General features: G+C 36.8%; 2 protein-coding genes across 8 annotated transcripts in view; both read right to left on the bottom strand.

Moving 5' to 3' along the window:
- etfbkmt (electron transfer flavoprotein subunit beta lysine methyltransferase) overlaps positions 1-18791 on the bottom strand; it is a 325550-nt gene that overhangs the window by 29423 nt on the left and 277336 nt on the right. The window lies entirely within an intron of this gene.
- arid3b (AT-rich interactive domain 3B) overlaps positions 1-18791 on the bottom strand; it is a 33414-nt gene that overhangs the window by 7648 nt on the left and 6975 nt on the right. For all 7 annotated transcript variants that reach the window (XR_013796628.1, XR_013796629.1, XM_079604614.1 and 4 more), the window contains exons 3-4: positions 12060-12134; positions 9973-10045 (exon numbers count right to left, since the gene is read on the bottom strand). Coding sequence is in view for 5 of the 7 variants with exons in the window: in XM_079604614.1 (XP_079460740.1) it covers positions 9973-10045; positions 12060-12134 (148 nt within the window). In the remaining 2 variants the exon portion in view is untranslated. The remainder of the gene's footprint in view (positions 1-9972; positions 10046-12059; positions 12135-18791) is intronic.

Here is an 18791-nt window from a genome sequence, read left to right as displayed (position 1 = left end):
AAGCTCATGAGTGTGTGTGCGGCCCACCCCTTCCAGAAAAACAGGGATTGAAGTGATGGAGTTTTTAATCTGTGAGTAATGAGCCGGTGTGGGTAGGCCAGTGCAATGAAGCTCATTTGGAGGGATTGCGGCAACTAAAAACACACACACACACGTGCTCTGTTAGCACAGTTACCAAAGTGTGTACAGAACAGGAGGGGAGGGGCATTGAGCCCCCATAATGCCATGCTCAAATCCTCCCCCCACATACCACGCTGGGCCTATTCTGGAATAAAACCAATTAATGTATGTGTGTGCTTTGTGAGAAGTGGGAGGGGGAGTTGAATAGTCCTGGTGACCTGAGGTCAGGATTACGCCCTAATTTAGCTCCATTCTCTATTCTCATTAACATGGATTCAAATGCACATAGATGGGCACCTGTGCACTAAACAAATATCAACCAATAACACTATTATGTGGCTAACAAATGTGCATGTAATTCTGTCTTTAAATCTATTATATACACTCACATTCATATACGGTACTGATCTAAAGTTTGAAATCATTACCAGTTTTTATGTTTTTGAAAGAAGTCTCTTATGCTCATCAAGCCTGCATTAATTTAAATCAAAAATACAGGGAAAAAAAATTATATTACAACAATTTAAAATAATGGTTTTCTATTTAATTATACTTTGGTCACATGAACCTTCAGAAATCATCTAATATGCTGATTTGATACGCTTTTTAAAATGATTTTTTATTCATCAAAGAATCCTGAAAAAAGTATCACAGGTTATAAATAAAATATTAAAGCAGCACAACTGTTTCCAACATTGATAATAAATCTGCAATTAGAATGATTTCTGAAAGATCACGTGACACTGGAGTCTAGAGTAATGATGCTGAATATTCAGCTTTGCATAACAGAAATACATTTTATTTTAAAAGTATATTCAAATGGAAAATCATTATTTTAAATTGTAATAATATTTCACAATATTACGTTTTTTTCTGTATTTTTGATCAAATAAATGCAGGCTTGATGAGCATAAGAGACATTTTTCAAAAACATTAAAAATAGTAATGTTTCCAAACTTTTGACCAGTACTGTGTGTGTATATGTGTATATATATGTATGTGTATATATATGTATGTGTATATATATATATATATATATATATATATATATATATATATATATATATATATATGTGTATATATATATATATGTGTGTGTGTGTGTGTATATACAGTAGTCAACATTTGAAGTGGATCAAAAAAGTTAATCAAAGTTGTCCAAAGACAAGAACGAGCATTGTTCAAAATTCACGTATAACTTTGATGAATGGTTTTGACCAACTTCAAATGCTGACTACTGTATAATATGTGTACACACGCGCACGCACGCACGCACGCACGCACGCAAATTATAAATGAATGCTAGTTCCAAATAAACACCTAGTTCTAGTGGCTGATTATTGTGTTGTTCTTCTTGAATTATCGGGTTCAGAATGTTCCATCCAGAAACTCCTCACGGCAAACAGCCATAAAGCGTTCATTTACCCCGTGTAATTTAGAAGCCCAGGCCTCCAAGACAAGGCCCAGCACCCCCCGGAGAGTCCGGAGCAAGGGCTCCCTTTGAAAGGCAGTTATTTAATGCTGGGAATGACATTACTCATTCATCAAACAATCGCTGCTCAGATTCGAGCTAAAGGTTAGCGCTAGGTCACCGAGCTGGAGATCCAGGTAAAGGTCCACAGGAAATCGTCTAGAGAGTGACCTTGTGACACGCTCCATAACTGCAAAACCAATTTACCTCAAACTCAAGAATGGAAAAGTCATTGGAAGCCTTTTCCTGCTAAAGAGGCTTCATTATTGATTGATGTACGCTGTGCGAGGGTTTAATGCTGAAGCACTGCACTCCTAATTGATATCATGTTGTCTCCCTTCATACGTCTCAAGAAATGGGCAATGAGACGCGTCAAGAAGGGGTCAATGAAATAAAAGCATGAGGTTGCAGGGTATGCAAATGGATGAACGCAGGACAAATCTATAAAGAGAGACAATTGTAACTAACATCAACTGAAATGTTCAGTGAGGACAAAATCAGGACAGTTCCACACCCAGACATTACTAGCATTGTGGCTTTCATCACTTTACTAGTTCTTTAGCTGACTGATACAATGCTTCATTTTTTTTCCTGTTTGGACTTAGAGTTCAAAGTCAATTTCTAACTCATTTCTCTCTCTCTCTCTTTTTAATTACACATCTAATTCCATCCCCTCCCCCATTTGTTTGTTCGAAAAAAATAGGTCAGTGAATCTGACCACTGCCCTAAATATAGGAGGAAACAGCTGCCCACATTAAGAAGCCTCCGTTCTGCGATGAACCAATAAGGCGTTCCGAGAGGCGTTCCTGGTGAAGGAAATTCCACGCTCTGACCTAAACAATGATTGCCATTCTTACAGTAAGGCTGCTGCAGAGAGGAAGTGAGGGGGCATACAGGAAGTGTATGGTCTCACACCCGACGAAAGATCCTGGATGATGTTGTGTGGTTAGATCTTTTGTTTTGATAACATGAAAAACGTTAGGGTAATGCCAGATCACATTTCACACCAGTCAAGTCAAAAGAAAAAAAAGAAGAAATGAGATTTTGCTTACAGAAACAAAAGTACGTTTGAGGGCTGTTTTGCACATTATTTATGACACAACTGACCAAATAAATAAATGTAATGGTTTCATTAGATTCTCTTTACACAAATTGCACTGTAATAACTTATTTTTTTATTTTGAAATGTGTCGTTTTCGACTGATGTTCTTTTTTGATTGCTGATGCCAATGCAGATATCTTAGAGAACAGGGTGGCCGATGGCTGATATAATACGTAACATTTATTTTACAATATATTCAATACATTAGAAATTTGAAAATTACAAAAAAAAATAAAAAGTAAAATAACTCATAACTCATATTCAGATGGTAACTTCTTTATTTGTGAAAAACACTGTAATAGGATTACAGAATCAAGAAATTGTTTAAATATATGAATAAAATAAAGTCACCTGTCCTCATTTAATTTTTATAGAGTAACATGCGTTCATGCAGTCTACAAATACACGTTTCAAAAGATCTCGGCTGGATTCAACTAAGTCTGCACTCTGCAAGGTTTGTGAAATTAAATGTTTATTAGATATTCAAAGACTTGTTTATATGATATAAATGCTTATTTGCTGAATGCTGACGGTTAATGAGAAAATATTAGTGTTTGACTTTCTATTGTAAATGCAAACGTTTTAATACTTTTTTTATATACCACTTAAGCCCCTTTCACGCAGAGATTCCAGAAAATACATGGATAATGTGTCCCGGGATCGTTTGATTTTGTTTCATTCACACTGCCAGTGATTTTCCGGGATCTGTAAGTGCGTTGACACACATCCCGGGAAGATCCCGTAAAGACACGTGACGTCAGGATGAGACGTGTAACGTACGTGTCGAAAACATGTAGGCTACACTAACGCATCGGGTACCGTGTTCCACAAAGCTGGCGAACGATCTCCGCTTCAGCGCGGACAGTAAGGAGCTCCTGGTCTCTGCTTCGTTCAAGTTTGCAGACATTTTTATCACTCTTTCTTTGTTGATGACGAAAAAAATCACTACGACACACCCCTTACGGCATTGACCCTGGGTTTTGTTAATACAGGGCGCGTTCCGGGACTGATCCCGGCAATGTTACTAGGTCCCCAATCCGGGATCGATCAATCCCGGGACGTGTTTGCGTTCACACTTCACACTAGGGATGTCAATTTTCACAAATTCCCATGATCGATCGTCGTTTAAATTAACGATCAATTAATCGATTAATCGATAGGCTTAATACTGCAATATGCATCTGCTGCAGTGATGGCCAACAGCGTGACAGGGTCTGCAAATCCTGCTCAAAACGCTGTTCCTCACCAAATGAATGAGAATGTTTTTTAATATAAATAAAGGGCTAGTAGGATTGTAAAATGTTTCCATGTAATAGGCTACCGTTAAACTGGAGCACTTAGTTTGCTACCGCGTTATTTAATTCAAAGAAACGCATCCTATATGAGATTAATCAGATATAGCCTATTCAAAATAAACATAATATTACAAATTATTTCTGCACAAAATGACGCGAATGCACTAGTGAACTTGAACTAAGTTACGTGCCATTCATTCAGAATGACTCATGCTGACTTGTGGACGCGCTCTTCCTGGAGCAACGCGACACGGCAACTAAATAGGCATACACAAAATAAACAATATTACAACGTACATTTGCACAAAACAAAAGGCTTGCGAATGAACACGCAAACTTAGTCATAATGAAGGTGTAAAATGGTCCCAAACAAAACGCGCTCGCTTTGTTTCGCGGTTGAGCAGCACGCACGCGCATGAACCTGCTTAATCGATGATCGATAAGTTGTATCGATTAAATGTTTTATCGACAATTAATCGATCGTCGATTAATCGTTGACATCCCTAGTTCACACAGAAGGCATTCTGGCATTTTCGCGGCAATTTCCCGGGATCAACGCGCTGTGTGAAAGGGGCTTTACATTTATTTGTTTAACAGTTTAATTAAACAGAACTGTTAATTAGTATCGCTTTGTGTTCAGGCGCTGGCATTCTTAGTGCTGTCAAAATAAAAGTCCCACTTCTGACAGAAAAACGTATCGGCTGATGCAAATGGGAAAAAAAAAGCCAAAATATCGGCCGACCATGATTTAAATGGCATAGGAAAAAGACTATTATTATTACAAACATATCAGTTTATTTTACAAAATGTTTAAGTATATAATTGTTTATTTAGATTAAAATATAATTAAATATACATGCTAATTATTGCAATGCAAAAAAAAAGAATAAATAAAAGAACTGCTAAATTGTCAAGAAAAAACTGATTTACCAGAACTTTTACCCACAACATCCTTGAAATCGACAAAAATCGCAACAAACAGGGAAAGCGAGAGTCATTTCTCATTTTCTTTGGCAACAAGCACTTTCCGTTCCTGTATAAAATATTCATGTTTCCTCCGACACCCATCTTCCACTCCACAACTCCAAAGACACTCCACATATACATATAGCTGCCCTGGCTCTAGGTGAGCTAATTTCAGGTGGGTTAAAGCAGGATTACACATATAAAGCTACTTGCTTTACTCGCAGAGAAAACTACTATTATCAGTATTAATTAGGATTAGTTTTAATTTTCTTATCATAGATGAGCATGTCAAGACGCAGAAGACATATTGCTGACAATAGATGCATGTACACATTTTATTCTTAGTACACACACAGGTCATCATTCAATTGATTCGACACTGCACAAGAAGGAATTTACTATCGAGTTTGATTTAGCGCATTTGATTAAGACTTCAACATGTTTACTGGTTTAGGAGGGCCACGTCCCTATACCACTGAGCCATAAAAACAAACGAACGAGGGCTCAGTACAAGGCTGCGTTTCCCTGGGGGACAGTGAACATTGACGCAAAGAGGGATAAGGAAAGAGTTTTTTGGGGATCTTCCTGACTTTACAAGATAAATCTGTAGTCGGTGGTCATAAAAGGACAGAGACGCTCGGGTGGGAAACGAGCAGCCCTCTTCAAACCCAGGATGTCATAAACATGCTTGAGGAGAGTAACAAGCCTCAGGAGTGACAAGACAAATGCTCCAAACAGGACATGCCACACTTATTATGAAGTCACACAATAGAGGCCGTGCACACATATACCCTCCTCCCTGCTGACTGTAGGAAACCGAGCAGCGCTTCTATTGCAGCTGTTCGGTGTGTCAACGATAAATTAAAACGGGCAACAAATGCTCTTAGTCATAATTCAAAGCTGTTCTTGAGAAGCTACAGACATTAAAACGGCAACAAAATGAGCCAGTTAAATAATTCAACAAAGGATACCGTGATGAATTTGGAAGTGTGTTCTATATTACATGTGTTTATGAGGCTCTATAGAATACTTGATTCTGATTGGTCAATTGCAACAGCCTCAAATATATAAGTCTCAAATACTAGGGATGCACGATATTAGTATCGGCCGATTATGTTCATTTTTAACGTTATCGTTTTCAGCCCGATAAGAAAATTTGGCCAATATATTAAAGCCGATAAATAATGGATTATTTCCTTCAGCTGAGACAGGTGTTCAGGTGTTCGCCATGATGGTTTTGAATTGCTTGAAATATGATTGGAGTTCAGAAAAGGAAGATACAGTTAATGCAAGAAGTGCAGAGAAAGTCTGTCATATAGGCTACATAAAATTATAATGAGAACATTATAATTGTGTGCTTGGGACATGAGTTTTAATGGTGAGACTTTTGTTTTTGTAATCAGGGTCGACAATTATAAAAAATATAATAAAATATAAAAATTTGGATTTAGATTAATCGGACAATATATCGCCATCGCGTATCGACTTTGAAATATAAAGAATTATCGGTTATCGGCCAAAATGTTCATATCGGTGCATCCCTATCAAATATATTTGTACAAATAATGTATAATATTTCTTGGATATTTTTAGATATATTTGGTACAGAAACATTTGGTACTTTCAAAGTTTACATTTTTTTGTGTGTGCATCCACACATTTCATTGCAAACAAAACAAAAACACTGATATAAACAATTCTGACCAATTGATAAACTGATTATTTTCATGTTAAAAGCAATAAATGCCTGACATAAAAATTCTATATTGTATTGTCTAAATAAACATAAAAATAATTAAAAAATGCTACCAAATGCTAAATAATTATGTACAGACTGAAAACAATATAAATTTTGACTTTTGAGATTTGTTAAAGATTACAATGTTATTAAATTATTCAAGGGTTTAAAATGTAACTTAAGACAATGTAAAAATACGGATGAGAATGTACAATTAAATACTCAATATTGGCCAATATACATCTAATATGGACAAATACCAATAAATTAAAATAAATAAATAACACTGTCTGTATATAATCTGATATAGTAATAATATTTTGTGCATTCTTAATGACATTAGTCTTTACTTGCAAATAATTCTGGCTGTAAGATCTGATTGGATGAGTCACATTTGAAAACAGCAAACAGTGTCTTATCATGATTATACATATATTTAACTTTGTTAAATAGTGACACCTTCATTTATATTCCTATTGCCTGCATAAGTCACAATTAGGTTGTTTTGTAATGATTTTATTTTACATTGGGGTTTTTTCTCCATTCCCTTAACATTTTAGTAAGATTCATATATTTTAATCGTCGCAGAGTTGCACTTCTCCATAAACAACAAATGAACTCTGGCTTATTTTCTCCATTTTGAAACTCTATTGGCACACAACTTCCCTAACTGGTTTTCAGCATTCTTATAACTTATTGCGCCCTCTCTACTCATCTTGTCATCATTTCCTCTCATCCATGCAATCCCCTCCCCATCCCGCTGTTATTCAGCAGTCACAGCATTGTCTTTGCTTTACTGTCTGTCATTCTTCTAATATCAAAGGTGGGGCCCTGAGTTTTAGGGTCTCATTAATCTTTAGGAGAAGGACAGGGGCCCCTTAATCCACCTCACCCACCCTCTATCTGATCCCCTCAGGCCCTGAGCAAAAGACACCCCCCTCACAGCCCCCAATCAACACACACACACACACACTGAACATCCCCTCACAAAACTCCCCTGCAGCCACTGCTCCTGTCCTCCTCCCATCTTATCAAGTTTCAAGGGCTCTGATGTGGACAATACACAGGGCAGAGGCCGACTTTTATAGAAGTGCGTGCAAAGTTAGAAAGATCAAAGCATAAAACATACATGTACTGCGAGTGTGCCAATAAAAGGGATATTCCAGGTTACCGGTAAATACAAGTAAAGCTCAGTCAACAGTTGTGGATTACCAATAAAGTGAAAGTAATTTTGATTCATCCCTCGTTGAAAACAAAAAAGGCACTTACAATGGAAGTGATTGGGGCCAATGTTTGGAGGATTTAAAAGGAGAAATAAGAAGCTTATGATTTTATAAAAACATTAAAGGGATAGTTCACTCAAAAATGAAAATTCTCTAATCATTTACTCACCCTCAAGTTGTTCCCAACCTGTATGCATTTCTTTCTTCTGTTGAGCATAAAATAAGATATTTTGAAGAACATGGGTAACCAAACAGTTTATGAGCCCCATTGACCTCCATAGTATGGATACTATGTCAATGCGGCCCATAAACGGTTTGGTTATTAACGTTCTTCAAAATATCTTAAATTAGAATTTTTGGGTAAACTGTCCCTTTAATCATTCTGTGTGTGATTTGAGCTGTAATGTTTTTCTTCATACTTTTTACGGTCATTTTAGAGTTTAGGCATTCCATTGTCATTGTCAAAACTAAATTCATGTTAACTCGCATATTGTTTGGGTTTTGTGGCTGTACTGTTGAGTATTTTTACATTTACAAATGATCCCCATTCACTTTTTTTTAAGTGTCTCACTGTAACACAAATTTTGCACTTTTTTTTTTTTTTTTTTTTTAAAGGAGGGACAAGTGGAAATATTTTTTTTGATAATCAACATTACACCACAAATGCTGTTGATTGAGCTTAACTCATATTGAGCCTGGGATATTCTTTAATCATACCAAAAAAGGCCACCAACAAAGCTATTTTGGACATCAAATACACCAAAATGTGTCTAAATCAATAAAGATGCAACATAGCATCCTGTTTTTTTGAAGTGGTGTTGAAATAAACTAGTGGTTGATCGATCTATATTGCCTAATATTTGGTCAAATTTTCAGCTTTTGGTCGAGAAGTTTTTCTGTTTGGCAGCCAAGTGTCGGAAATTGACTTATTTTGAAATAACTTTTTTTTTTCTTTCTCCATCTTTCCACCCATTTATGGTATTTGTTTAACATTGGTCTAGTAATGTATTAGAATAACTATATAAAAAAGATAGTTTTAATCTAAAATATAAATTTAAGTTTATTTTAAAGATTTAATGTCAAATAATTGTTTCCATACTGATTAATTTTCCTAATACAAAATGTATTGCAGCAAATTCAATCAAACAACATGGTATCATATATATCGGCCACCTGCTCTCTAAGATATCGGCATATCTTATGGATAAATCCTTATCGGTCGACCACTAGAATAACCTGAAGTAGAACGAGAGATGATAGTTAGCTAGAGACCCTTCAGAACAACACCAGACACCCGAATCAACAAAACAAGAAAGGTCTGTTTGCTTTTCAAAGCTGCTGACTGGAAACAGGACACAATCTGTACAAAACCAGCTAGTCTTGGTCACTGAGCTGTATGTCACGGTTAAAATAGAGATTTGCATTGTGATATGCAAAACGACTGACAAGATAACCACCACAGGCTTAAAAATGAGAAGCAGCGCACGCTGAAGCACTTTCAGGATGGATCCTTTGAATAACACACAACCGTCAACCACAGAAGTCATTTTCACACACTCCATCAGTCAAAAAAACATCATTAATCATGGCTGCGAGGACCTCCATGACGGACATTTGGCAAGATCACACTTTTACCATCCCCCGCCTATTATGAAGTCTCAGCTGACAACCCCACTTACGCACACTAGTAGGTGGTACGGGGGTGTGATGGTGGACCAACACAAACAGCACTCCATCTGGTTGAGTTTAAACCCGTGGTATGGGGTTAATAGCCCCGTCAAGCTGTGTCGCTGAGAGCTTAGTCTTAGTCGGATGACGCTGTCAGGCCCATCTTTCTGTCACAGTATGCTAATCTGAGACCAGGGACATATGATTCCACTTAACTAAGGGGGCCTTCTCTATGCTAGGTATAGGTGTCCGATGAAATCGCACATCACCAAAGAGCGCAGCTAAAGTGGATTTAAATTATTTGTATGAAGACTTGCCCTATATAGATGAGTAGAGATGAAGTTCTTCAAAATTGATGCTTGAAATGGGATTAAAAGAGCCCGCCCTACCTCGTTTCTGCATGTACGCAAAGAGGTCGTCGAGGAATTCCTTCCGTTTTGGGTCGTTGTCCAGTTCATAAAGCTGAAAGTAACAAATTGTGAACAATTAATAATAAGTTCATATTAAATATTAATAAGTTCATTATTCTGAAATCCTTTTGGAACTGTCTTTACATCAATCTTTTTGTAGACATAAAGCTAATGTAAGTACTGTTGGACAAGTCCTTGTTTGTTTACTTGTTTGATAAAATACAGAATTAATTGAACCAATATAAGGGCTGTCAAATTTCATTAATGCATGCGATTAAATACATGGTCTGTCTGAATACTCGATTCTGATTGGCTAGAAGGTGTGCATTAAAACAAAACAGATTAATGAACAGGTGGTTCCAGTCAGTTTAATCACTGTTCTATATTAATACATTACATTAATACATTAACCGATTTGAATGCAATCCGTAGAGGCAACGTTTCACGTCAAGTGGTTCTTTGCATCCACATTGTGCATTAAAATAGTGTATTGCACAGCTAGCAAGTGTCTACATACACTACCGTTCAAAAGTTTGGGGTCAGTATGATTTTTATCAAGCAAGGATGCACTAAAACGATCAAAATTGACAGTAAAGACATGTATAATGTTACAAAAGATTTCTATTTCAAATAAACGCTGTTCTTTTGAACTTTCTATTAATCAATGAGTCCTGAAATAAAATGCATCACCTTTCCACAAAAATGTTAAATAGCACAACTGTTTTCAACATTGATAATCATAAATGTTTCTTAAGCAGCAAATCAGTATATTAAAATGACTTCTGAAGGATCATGTGACACTGGAGACTGGAGTAATGATGCAGAAATTTCAGATTTGATCACAGGAAAAAATTACATTTTACAATATATTCAAATAGAAAAACTGTTATTTTAAATTGTAACAATATTTCAATTTTCACTGCATTTTTGTCAAATACAGTGCTATGCAAAAGTTTAGACACCCATGCTAAAGTTGACTAAAAAGAGGAATAAAAAATCATCTTTTGGAAATTGAAATTAATGCCTTAATTTAAAAAAATAGGAAAAATCCAACCTTTAAGGACACCAATTTTCTTTGTGAATGAATAATGTATCGTAAATAAATAAACGTTCTTCCTTAAAATACAGGGTGCATAAGTTGTTAAATTCCCATAGAGGCAGGCAGATTTTTATTTTTAAAGGCCAGTTACTATATGGATCCAGGATACTCTGCATCCTGATAAAGTTCCCTTGGCCTCTGGAATTAAAATATCCCCACATCATCACATACCCTTCACCATACCTGGAGATTGGCATGGTTTTATTTCAGTTAGCCTAACAGCTGGTTTGATTTGCATTGAGAGATGATCTTATGAAAAGTACTCCATGCCAATCTCCAGGTATGGTGAAGGGTATGTGATGATGTGGGGCTATTTTAATTCCAGAGGCCAAGGGAACTTTATCAGGATGCAGAGTATCCTGGATCCATGAAGTAACTGGCCTTTAAAAATAAAAATCTGCCTGCCTCTATGGGAATTTAACATAGGGGTGTCCAAACTTATGCACCCTGTATTTTAAGGAAGAACATTTATTTATTTACGATACATTATTCATTCACAAAGAAAATTGGTGTCCTTAAAGGTTGGATTTTTCCTATTTTTTTAAATTAAGGCATTAAGTTCAATTTCCAAAAGATGATTTTTTTATTCCTCTTTTTAGTCAACTTTAGCATGGGTGTCTAAACTTATGCATAGCACTGTAAATGGCACTTAAATTATCGTGAGACTTCTATGAAATACATTTTAAAAAATCGTACAGACCCCAAGCTTTTGAACCGTAGTGTATATATTCCATGAGTGTCAGAAAAAAAAAATCTCAGAACCCATTTTTTCCTTTTAAATGAACTGAATGAGTTAACTTAACTACAAAAATGTGATTAATTGTGATGGAAAAACTGACAGCCCTAATCAATAAAAAGTAGTTATTTCACACGCTGCTGTAAGGATAAATAACCCAGCAAAATTGTGTTAGTGTGTCACTGACAAAATGTGTAATGACTAGCTGTGGCTAACAAAAGCAATGTTTACCTTGGCAAAGTCTCTGGAGGCCTCTCCTCGGCTTCTCCCACCATCGCCTTCCTCATTCCAACTTGAATTTCCATTCTACGAGAAAAGAGAAACAATTAGCAAAAAAAAAAGTGATGGGAGGGGATGACATTGGGGGCCACTGTCTGAAAGGACAAGCAAAAAAGTGAGTTATTGGGTGTCGGGAGTCAAGATGCACAAACAGGCTCCTCTCTTCATGTCAGGAAGGCCTTCTTTAGCGCTAACCTTTGAACTCCAAGGGTCTTCCTCAAGCTAACATGAAGGGGTATGGAGCTGATGGCTGGCTGGCTGACAGTGGACAGAAGCTACAGCAAGGGAAAGTACAAATTCTGGTTTTCACAAATTTTCCTGTAATGACCAAAAAACAATAAATGGCCAATATAAAAATTGTATACAATTTTGTCAAATAATAAAAAAATTAAAAAGATGATCTAATATAATTTATTTTTAAAAGCAAAAGTGAATTTAGGCATCAGAACATTATAATGTATAGTGCGAAAAAATTATATTAAAGGGGTGGTTGCTTATGATTTCACTTTTCTAACTTTAGTTAGTGTGTAATGTTGCTGTTTGAACAAACAACATCTGCAAAGTTACGACGCTCAAAAGTTCAAAGTAAAGGGAGATATTTTCTTTTAAAGAAATTGCTTTTTAAGGACTACAACAAACGGCTGGTATGGACTACATGACATTCCTCCCGGGTTAGTGACATCACAAACCCTAAAATTTACATAAAGCCCGCCCCCTGGAACACGATTTATAGATTATCATGACAGAATATGCTAACCAATGACTAGAAGAGAACTACACATAAGCTACATAAATTCATCAACTAACCATTCAGAAATGTTACATGTTCTACTTCTTGAGTCTCTCCATCTTTCTGACTTTCCAGTGCATGTCTGTGTGAGGTAAAAGGACACAAGCTGTTGAAGCTCCGCCCCCTGTGCCGGGAGCAGCAGCTCATTAGCATTTAAAGGGACAGGCACAAAAACTGTGCGTTTTTGCCCACCCTCAAAAAGTGACAACTTTAACATGCTATATAAAAAACATCTGTGGGGTATTTTGAGCTAAAACTTCAAATACATACTCTTGGGACATCAGAGATTTAGTTTACATCTTGTGAAAAGGGCATTATACCACCCCTTTAATTTTGAGATTAAGTTTAAGATTACATTTTACACAGTAATTCAATTACTAAATAGTTTTTAAATAATTACCTTGGCCATCATCTAAAGGCCAGTTCAAGCCAAGAACAATATCTAAAGAGAACTATATTAGCGTCCACAGCGGATGATATCGTTCTGATTATTATAAACGTGCCGTACAGTTGTCGCCTGCCGCTTTAAATGCATGAGCTCTCTAAAGGAGGCTGGATTCTGATTGGCTACCAATGTTTTTATCATTCATCAGATGGGGGGAAAAAACCCCATTCTGAATCGTTATTGTCCTTGGTGTGAATGGCCTTAACACTCAAAGAGAATAAAAAAAAATGTAAAAACAGGAAAGAAGTATAAATAATTAAATATTTAATATAAACTAATACAACTAAAAAAACTGATAATCATCCGAATACACCAATATGGACTGATATCGGGTGGGGATTGGGAAATCTGTAAGACTGGAGAAACAAGCTTGCAAAATATACAAAATCAACCAATACTAATAATACAACAAAATCTGATATCCATCTACTAATATAGATAAATAACGTTAAATTTTAAATCTGTAATATCAGCCAATAAACGATATGTTACAGATAAATTGATACATCTCTAGTATTAACATTGAGGCAATCTTTTTAGCTCATATGCTTGAAGGCAATTAGTTTTAGCGCCACGTCACCGGTGTTACCCAGGAGCCATGACCACAAAACAGTTATAAAATCTAATAGTCCCTCTGTGCACATGCCCTGTGCTTGATTACAAGTTATCCACTGTGGCTCCAGTATTCATTTACACAAAGTCTAAAAGGAAAAGGCAGAGTGGCAATAAAGCAGTTTACAGGACTCATCCACCGCCCCACTCTTTAATATGCTAAGTGAATCACAGCTGGGGGAGAGAGCGGTCTACAGACTGGCCCTCTTCACGTTTACAGCAAATACACACCAGCTGGGCCCAAGAGCGGCCGGGAACCCGGTAGGGAATCAAGTCAATCAACAGCGGTGGGCATTCATGCTGTGTGCTATTGTGATGTGTCAAATGAATGAGCATCCACTGTATAACCTTGAGGGAATCTGAAAACAACCACTTGTATAATGAATTACATTATAAAAGGATTACGAGAAATCTCAAACTTCACAGACCCCAATGCATTTTATATATAAAAGATTAGTAGAGAAATTAGTAGAGTATCTACTGTATTACTTTGAGGGGATCTGAAAACGACAAGCACTTGTATATTGAATTCCAATATAAAAGGAGTACAAGAAATCTCAGGCTTCAACTAATTTTGTCCGGTGCACATGCCAAGCCAAATGGCGTCGACACGAGATCCGAATGCAAAACATTATCCTACATCGAAGACATTTACGAACCGTGCAAGCTGTTATCAGGCTTACAGGTCAAGCTTTGGCCTTACTAATCATATTAAGGGAGAACTGATTGGCTAGTGTCCAAATTAGCTGAGAAGAGAGGAAGCAGATGACCATCTGGGTCACCCAAAGGAAATGTAAGCCCCTTCCCCCATATTAATTGAACAGAAACCACTACATAGCTGACCATGGCAAATAATTACTTGGGTAGAAGGAACAAACACATGGTGTTGTCCAGTGTTTGTCACATCTGAATGCGGCAAATAATTACTTGGGCTGAAGGGACGAACACAAAATTCAATAGTACTAGGAACATTAGGCTCTAGCTCATGAAAAACATTTGATTTTAGTAGAAAAACAACAACATCAATGTGGGTGGAAACCACAGCATGAGTCTTCTAGATAAGCGACATCCTAACAGAAGGGCTCAAGCGAAGATCTTCTAATGTGAATACAATCTACCATTGAAAAACCAGTGTGGTGAGAGACATTAAGTCAACAGACAGTAATGCTATAGCAGAATGGGCTTCCCAAAGTGCTATCAACACCTAGACGGGATTGTTCAACTGAGATGAAACAGTAACCTCCCCTATCAAGCAGACCTCTCTGGGTGTTAATGCAAATATACCAGTATGCTGATAGGAATGGGTGGTAATTGTATTTTGATAAATTAGAGATCATGCTGTGAGGGACAATTTTGTCTTTAGCAAGTTGAGGCACTTAAGTTGTTTGATTTTCTATCTTAAACCATTCTTTTACAATAGGGTTGGGCTTTATGACGGCTATACTGTATATGAAATTCCAGTGTAGACATGTTAGTTGATTATAATTTGGTTTTGATGCGTCACTCAAGTTCCCAAAAAAAATAATAATAAAATAAACTGAACCAAAACAAAAAATAAGAAAAAAAAGCATATTTATCAAAATAACACACAAAATATATTAACAAAGGGCATTTAAGTACCGGTAGGCAGTTTTATTTAAAAAAATTAAAAACTGAAAAAATTCTGAAAGAATAAAAAAAAAATTCTAATATTTTTTGAGCTGCAGGTTTTCCTGTAGCTCAAACAGTAGAGTGCTTGCGCTTGCAACGCCAAGGTTATGGGTTCGATTCCCAGGGAAAGTAAGAACTGATAAGAATGTAAATGCGTAGCTTGAAATGCAATGTAAGCATCTGCTAAATGCATAAATGTAATATAAAAAATAAAGGTAAATGAACCAAATATAGCCTTTTTTTATTATTATTTTGTCACAAAATGTAATTATTTTGTATCAACTGCTTGATTGACTGTACAGTTTAAAAAAATGTAAACTATATTATCACCCAGCTCTAATCTGCTAAATGCGACTACAACATGAAGATATTATAAACATTAACATCATGATTTTCTGTAAAGGTGCTTTGAAACAATGTGTATTGTAACAAGTGCTATATAAAAAAATTTGGCGACTCAAAACAAAAAATAAAACAAACATATTTTTTTAATTAACCAAAGTTAAATAAATAAATAAATAGCTGATTACTTTCCTAAAATAAAAAATAAAAACAAAAATATAAAGAGAAATAAATTAACTTTAGCTTATTAGGATCATAAAAAAAGACAAAGACATAGATCAGGGAAACTTTCTCTGACTGAACTTATGTCCAAGTGCCACACGGCCATTAGATTATCATCACCGCTGCAGCTGCTCCATGGGCAACAGCAAAGAGCAGCACCATGGGGGATGGCCTGGATCTTTTAATCCAAATCAAATAACTGGTTCTCCACTGCCAAAAGTCACAGGATCACTTATTCGGCTCCTTGCTGTGCCAGGAGCAATAGAGGCGGGGGAGGTCGGGGGAGGGAGTAGATTGGGCACATCTATCCCTGGGAATTTGTAACGGATCCATTAAGATCAATTTGTTGCTGTATGCAGCACTACGCTAAGTGATGTTTTAAGGTGTGCGGCTGTCCAGTATCCCACAGTAAGATGCCGTGGGAAAAATTATGGGCAAAAGTCTGTAAAATGTGCATTGTAAAGTATGCAAGGGCATTGGAAACCAACGTGTAAAGTTTACTATAAAAGGAGGAGGGGTAAAAAACAAAAACAAAGCAGCTTTATTGGGACTCATTGCTGATATGGTCCTTTGAACAATACAAATGGCACATAGTTGACAAGAGCCGAAAAGAGAGACAAAAGGGCCAAAGCCAGGGCCTGTAACTGCTTGTCCAAATCCTTGAACATCCTGCAAAGGCCTGAGGCAGAGTTCACATCCATTATCTTTGTCCTGACTGGGTGCTACATGAGAAAAGAGATTGTTTTTCACACAAATGGACACAGGTGTGAACATTTCTGCCCACCATGGTTCAATCCCAGTATTATGCCCTTTGGAAATTTGTAAAAGGAAGGAACTGAAGGAGGACATCATATCCCAGAAGCTTACCTGTCCTCAGTGGCTCTTCTACTAACTTTAAGGCCTGGTTTCACAGACAAGGCTTGGATTAAGCCAGGATTAGGTCATAGTTCAATTAGGAGATCTAAGTAGCTTTTATAAATGTGTCTTAGAAAAATAATTACTGGTGTGCACATATTTTAAGATATGTCAGGGGATGTTTTTTTTAGTTAAAACTGTTTCGACGTACATTTTAGTCTGGGACTAGGCTTAAGCCTTGTCTGTGAAACCAAGGTGAATAATTTAAAAACATCAATAATCCCTCAAGAATGAGATTCGGGGCTTTTCAGGATTCAGACCATGATGATATTTGCATTTATTGTTTATAATACTTTGCATCATGTCTACATCTGCAAAACCCATTCATTCATTTAGTCAAATGGGACTAACAACTTGATCCCAAAACTATAGATCCTTTGGTTTTAGTACAAATATATAACATTAAGAAATGTAAACTAAATCAAAACAAAAGCCGGTATTTCAACAATAAATAATGGTAAATTACGCAAGATAATAATAATAAGTAGAAGAAATAAATAGAAAATTGCCCTTTTGTCTTTAAAAAAGAAAAGAAAATAACTATATCGTGATATAAACCGAAATGTACTTTAACCCATATTAACAGTTTTCGTCAATGACACAAAAACCTTACTTTTAACTCCGCTGGCTAACAATTTTAAGCAAAAACATCTACTGTATGCCAGTCCGACAAAACTTTTTACGAAGGTATGCATTTCTTTAGCACTTCCTAGGTGTGCTTGAAATTCCACATTCTAGTGACACTGATAAATAGATACTGTGTGATGATAAAGCCCTAAGCTGCTTTTGGTAGAACGAAAGCGGCGAAAACCTCTGGCGAGTTGGGACACGTTTTGAGGGGGGTTGGGGACAAACATTCTATACGTGTTAAGAGGGAAAGGAAATGGACGGACAAATAAGAAAACACACCCTCCCTTCACCATATACCTTTCTGGTTGATTACCATTCCCCCCTCCATTACTTGCTTCTGTTACACTTGGTGAAATGGACTAGAAAAGGTCACAAATCATAGGACGGCTGCGACAAAGACACTCCCTCTATTCTCCCTTTATACACAGGCCCCTAATGGGAATTCTCACCATTTGAAGAAAAGAAACTCTAATTCCACTTGGAATGTTTCCTCTGGGTGGGGCTGGACAAACTAGATGCAGACACCAGACCCTCACTACACTCACATTCTTGCCTCTGGCCTTTAAAGATTTTTACTATCAAATGCCTCCTATTCAAAGGTTAGAGTTACCACCCTAACAGATACTTCACACTGGAACGGGAAGGGTGAAATGGCACCAAAACACAGCTATAAAACATCTATCTGACAACTCAAATAAACCACGTTTTATCACGGAATCGGGCTGATATTCTTGAGGGCTAATTGAATCGCCGCTGATCTATCACACAGATGGGCTGCACTTCGAGCTGACGCCAGCGATCACATCATCATAGGACCCAGGAGGGCCGTCCAACTGAAACTTCTCCATCAAGATGGACCACGAGCGCCGTCAAAGCTACCAGAGAAAGATTGGCAGACCTCGCGAGCGCATTAATGCCCGTAACGCGTTAGAGAAATAAGCTACGCCGTGCTAATAATGTACACCAGATGTACGTGCTAACTTTGAGAGGGAACGTACAAGTGTGAGGCCATCAGGTCATTGATAATTTATATGGAAAATCATTCCACTGCGACAGCAATATAATAAGAATTGATTGC

The sequence above is a fragment of the Phoxinus phoxinus genome (assembly GCF_949152265.1).
Source record: "Phoxinus phoxinus genome assembly, chromosome: 25".
In the NCBI taxonomy this organism is placed as follows: domain Eukaryota; kingdom Metazoa; phylum Chordata; class Actinopteri; order Cypriniformes; family Leuciscidae; genus Phoxinus; species Phoxinus phoxinus.
This window is presented reverse-complemented; position numbering and strand designations above follow the sequence as displayed.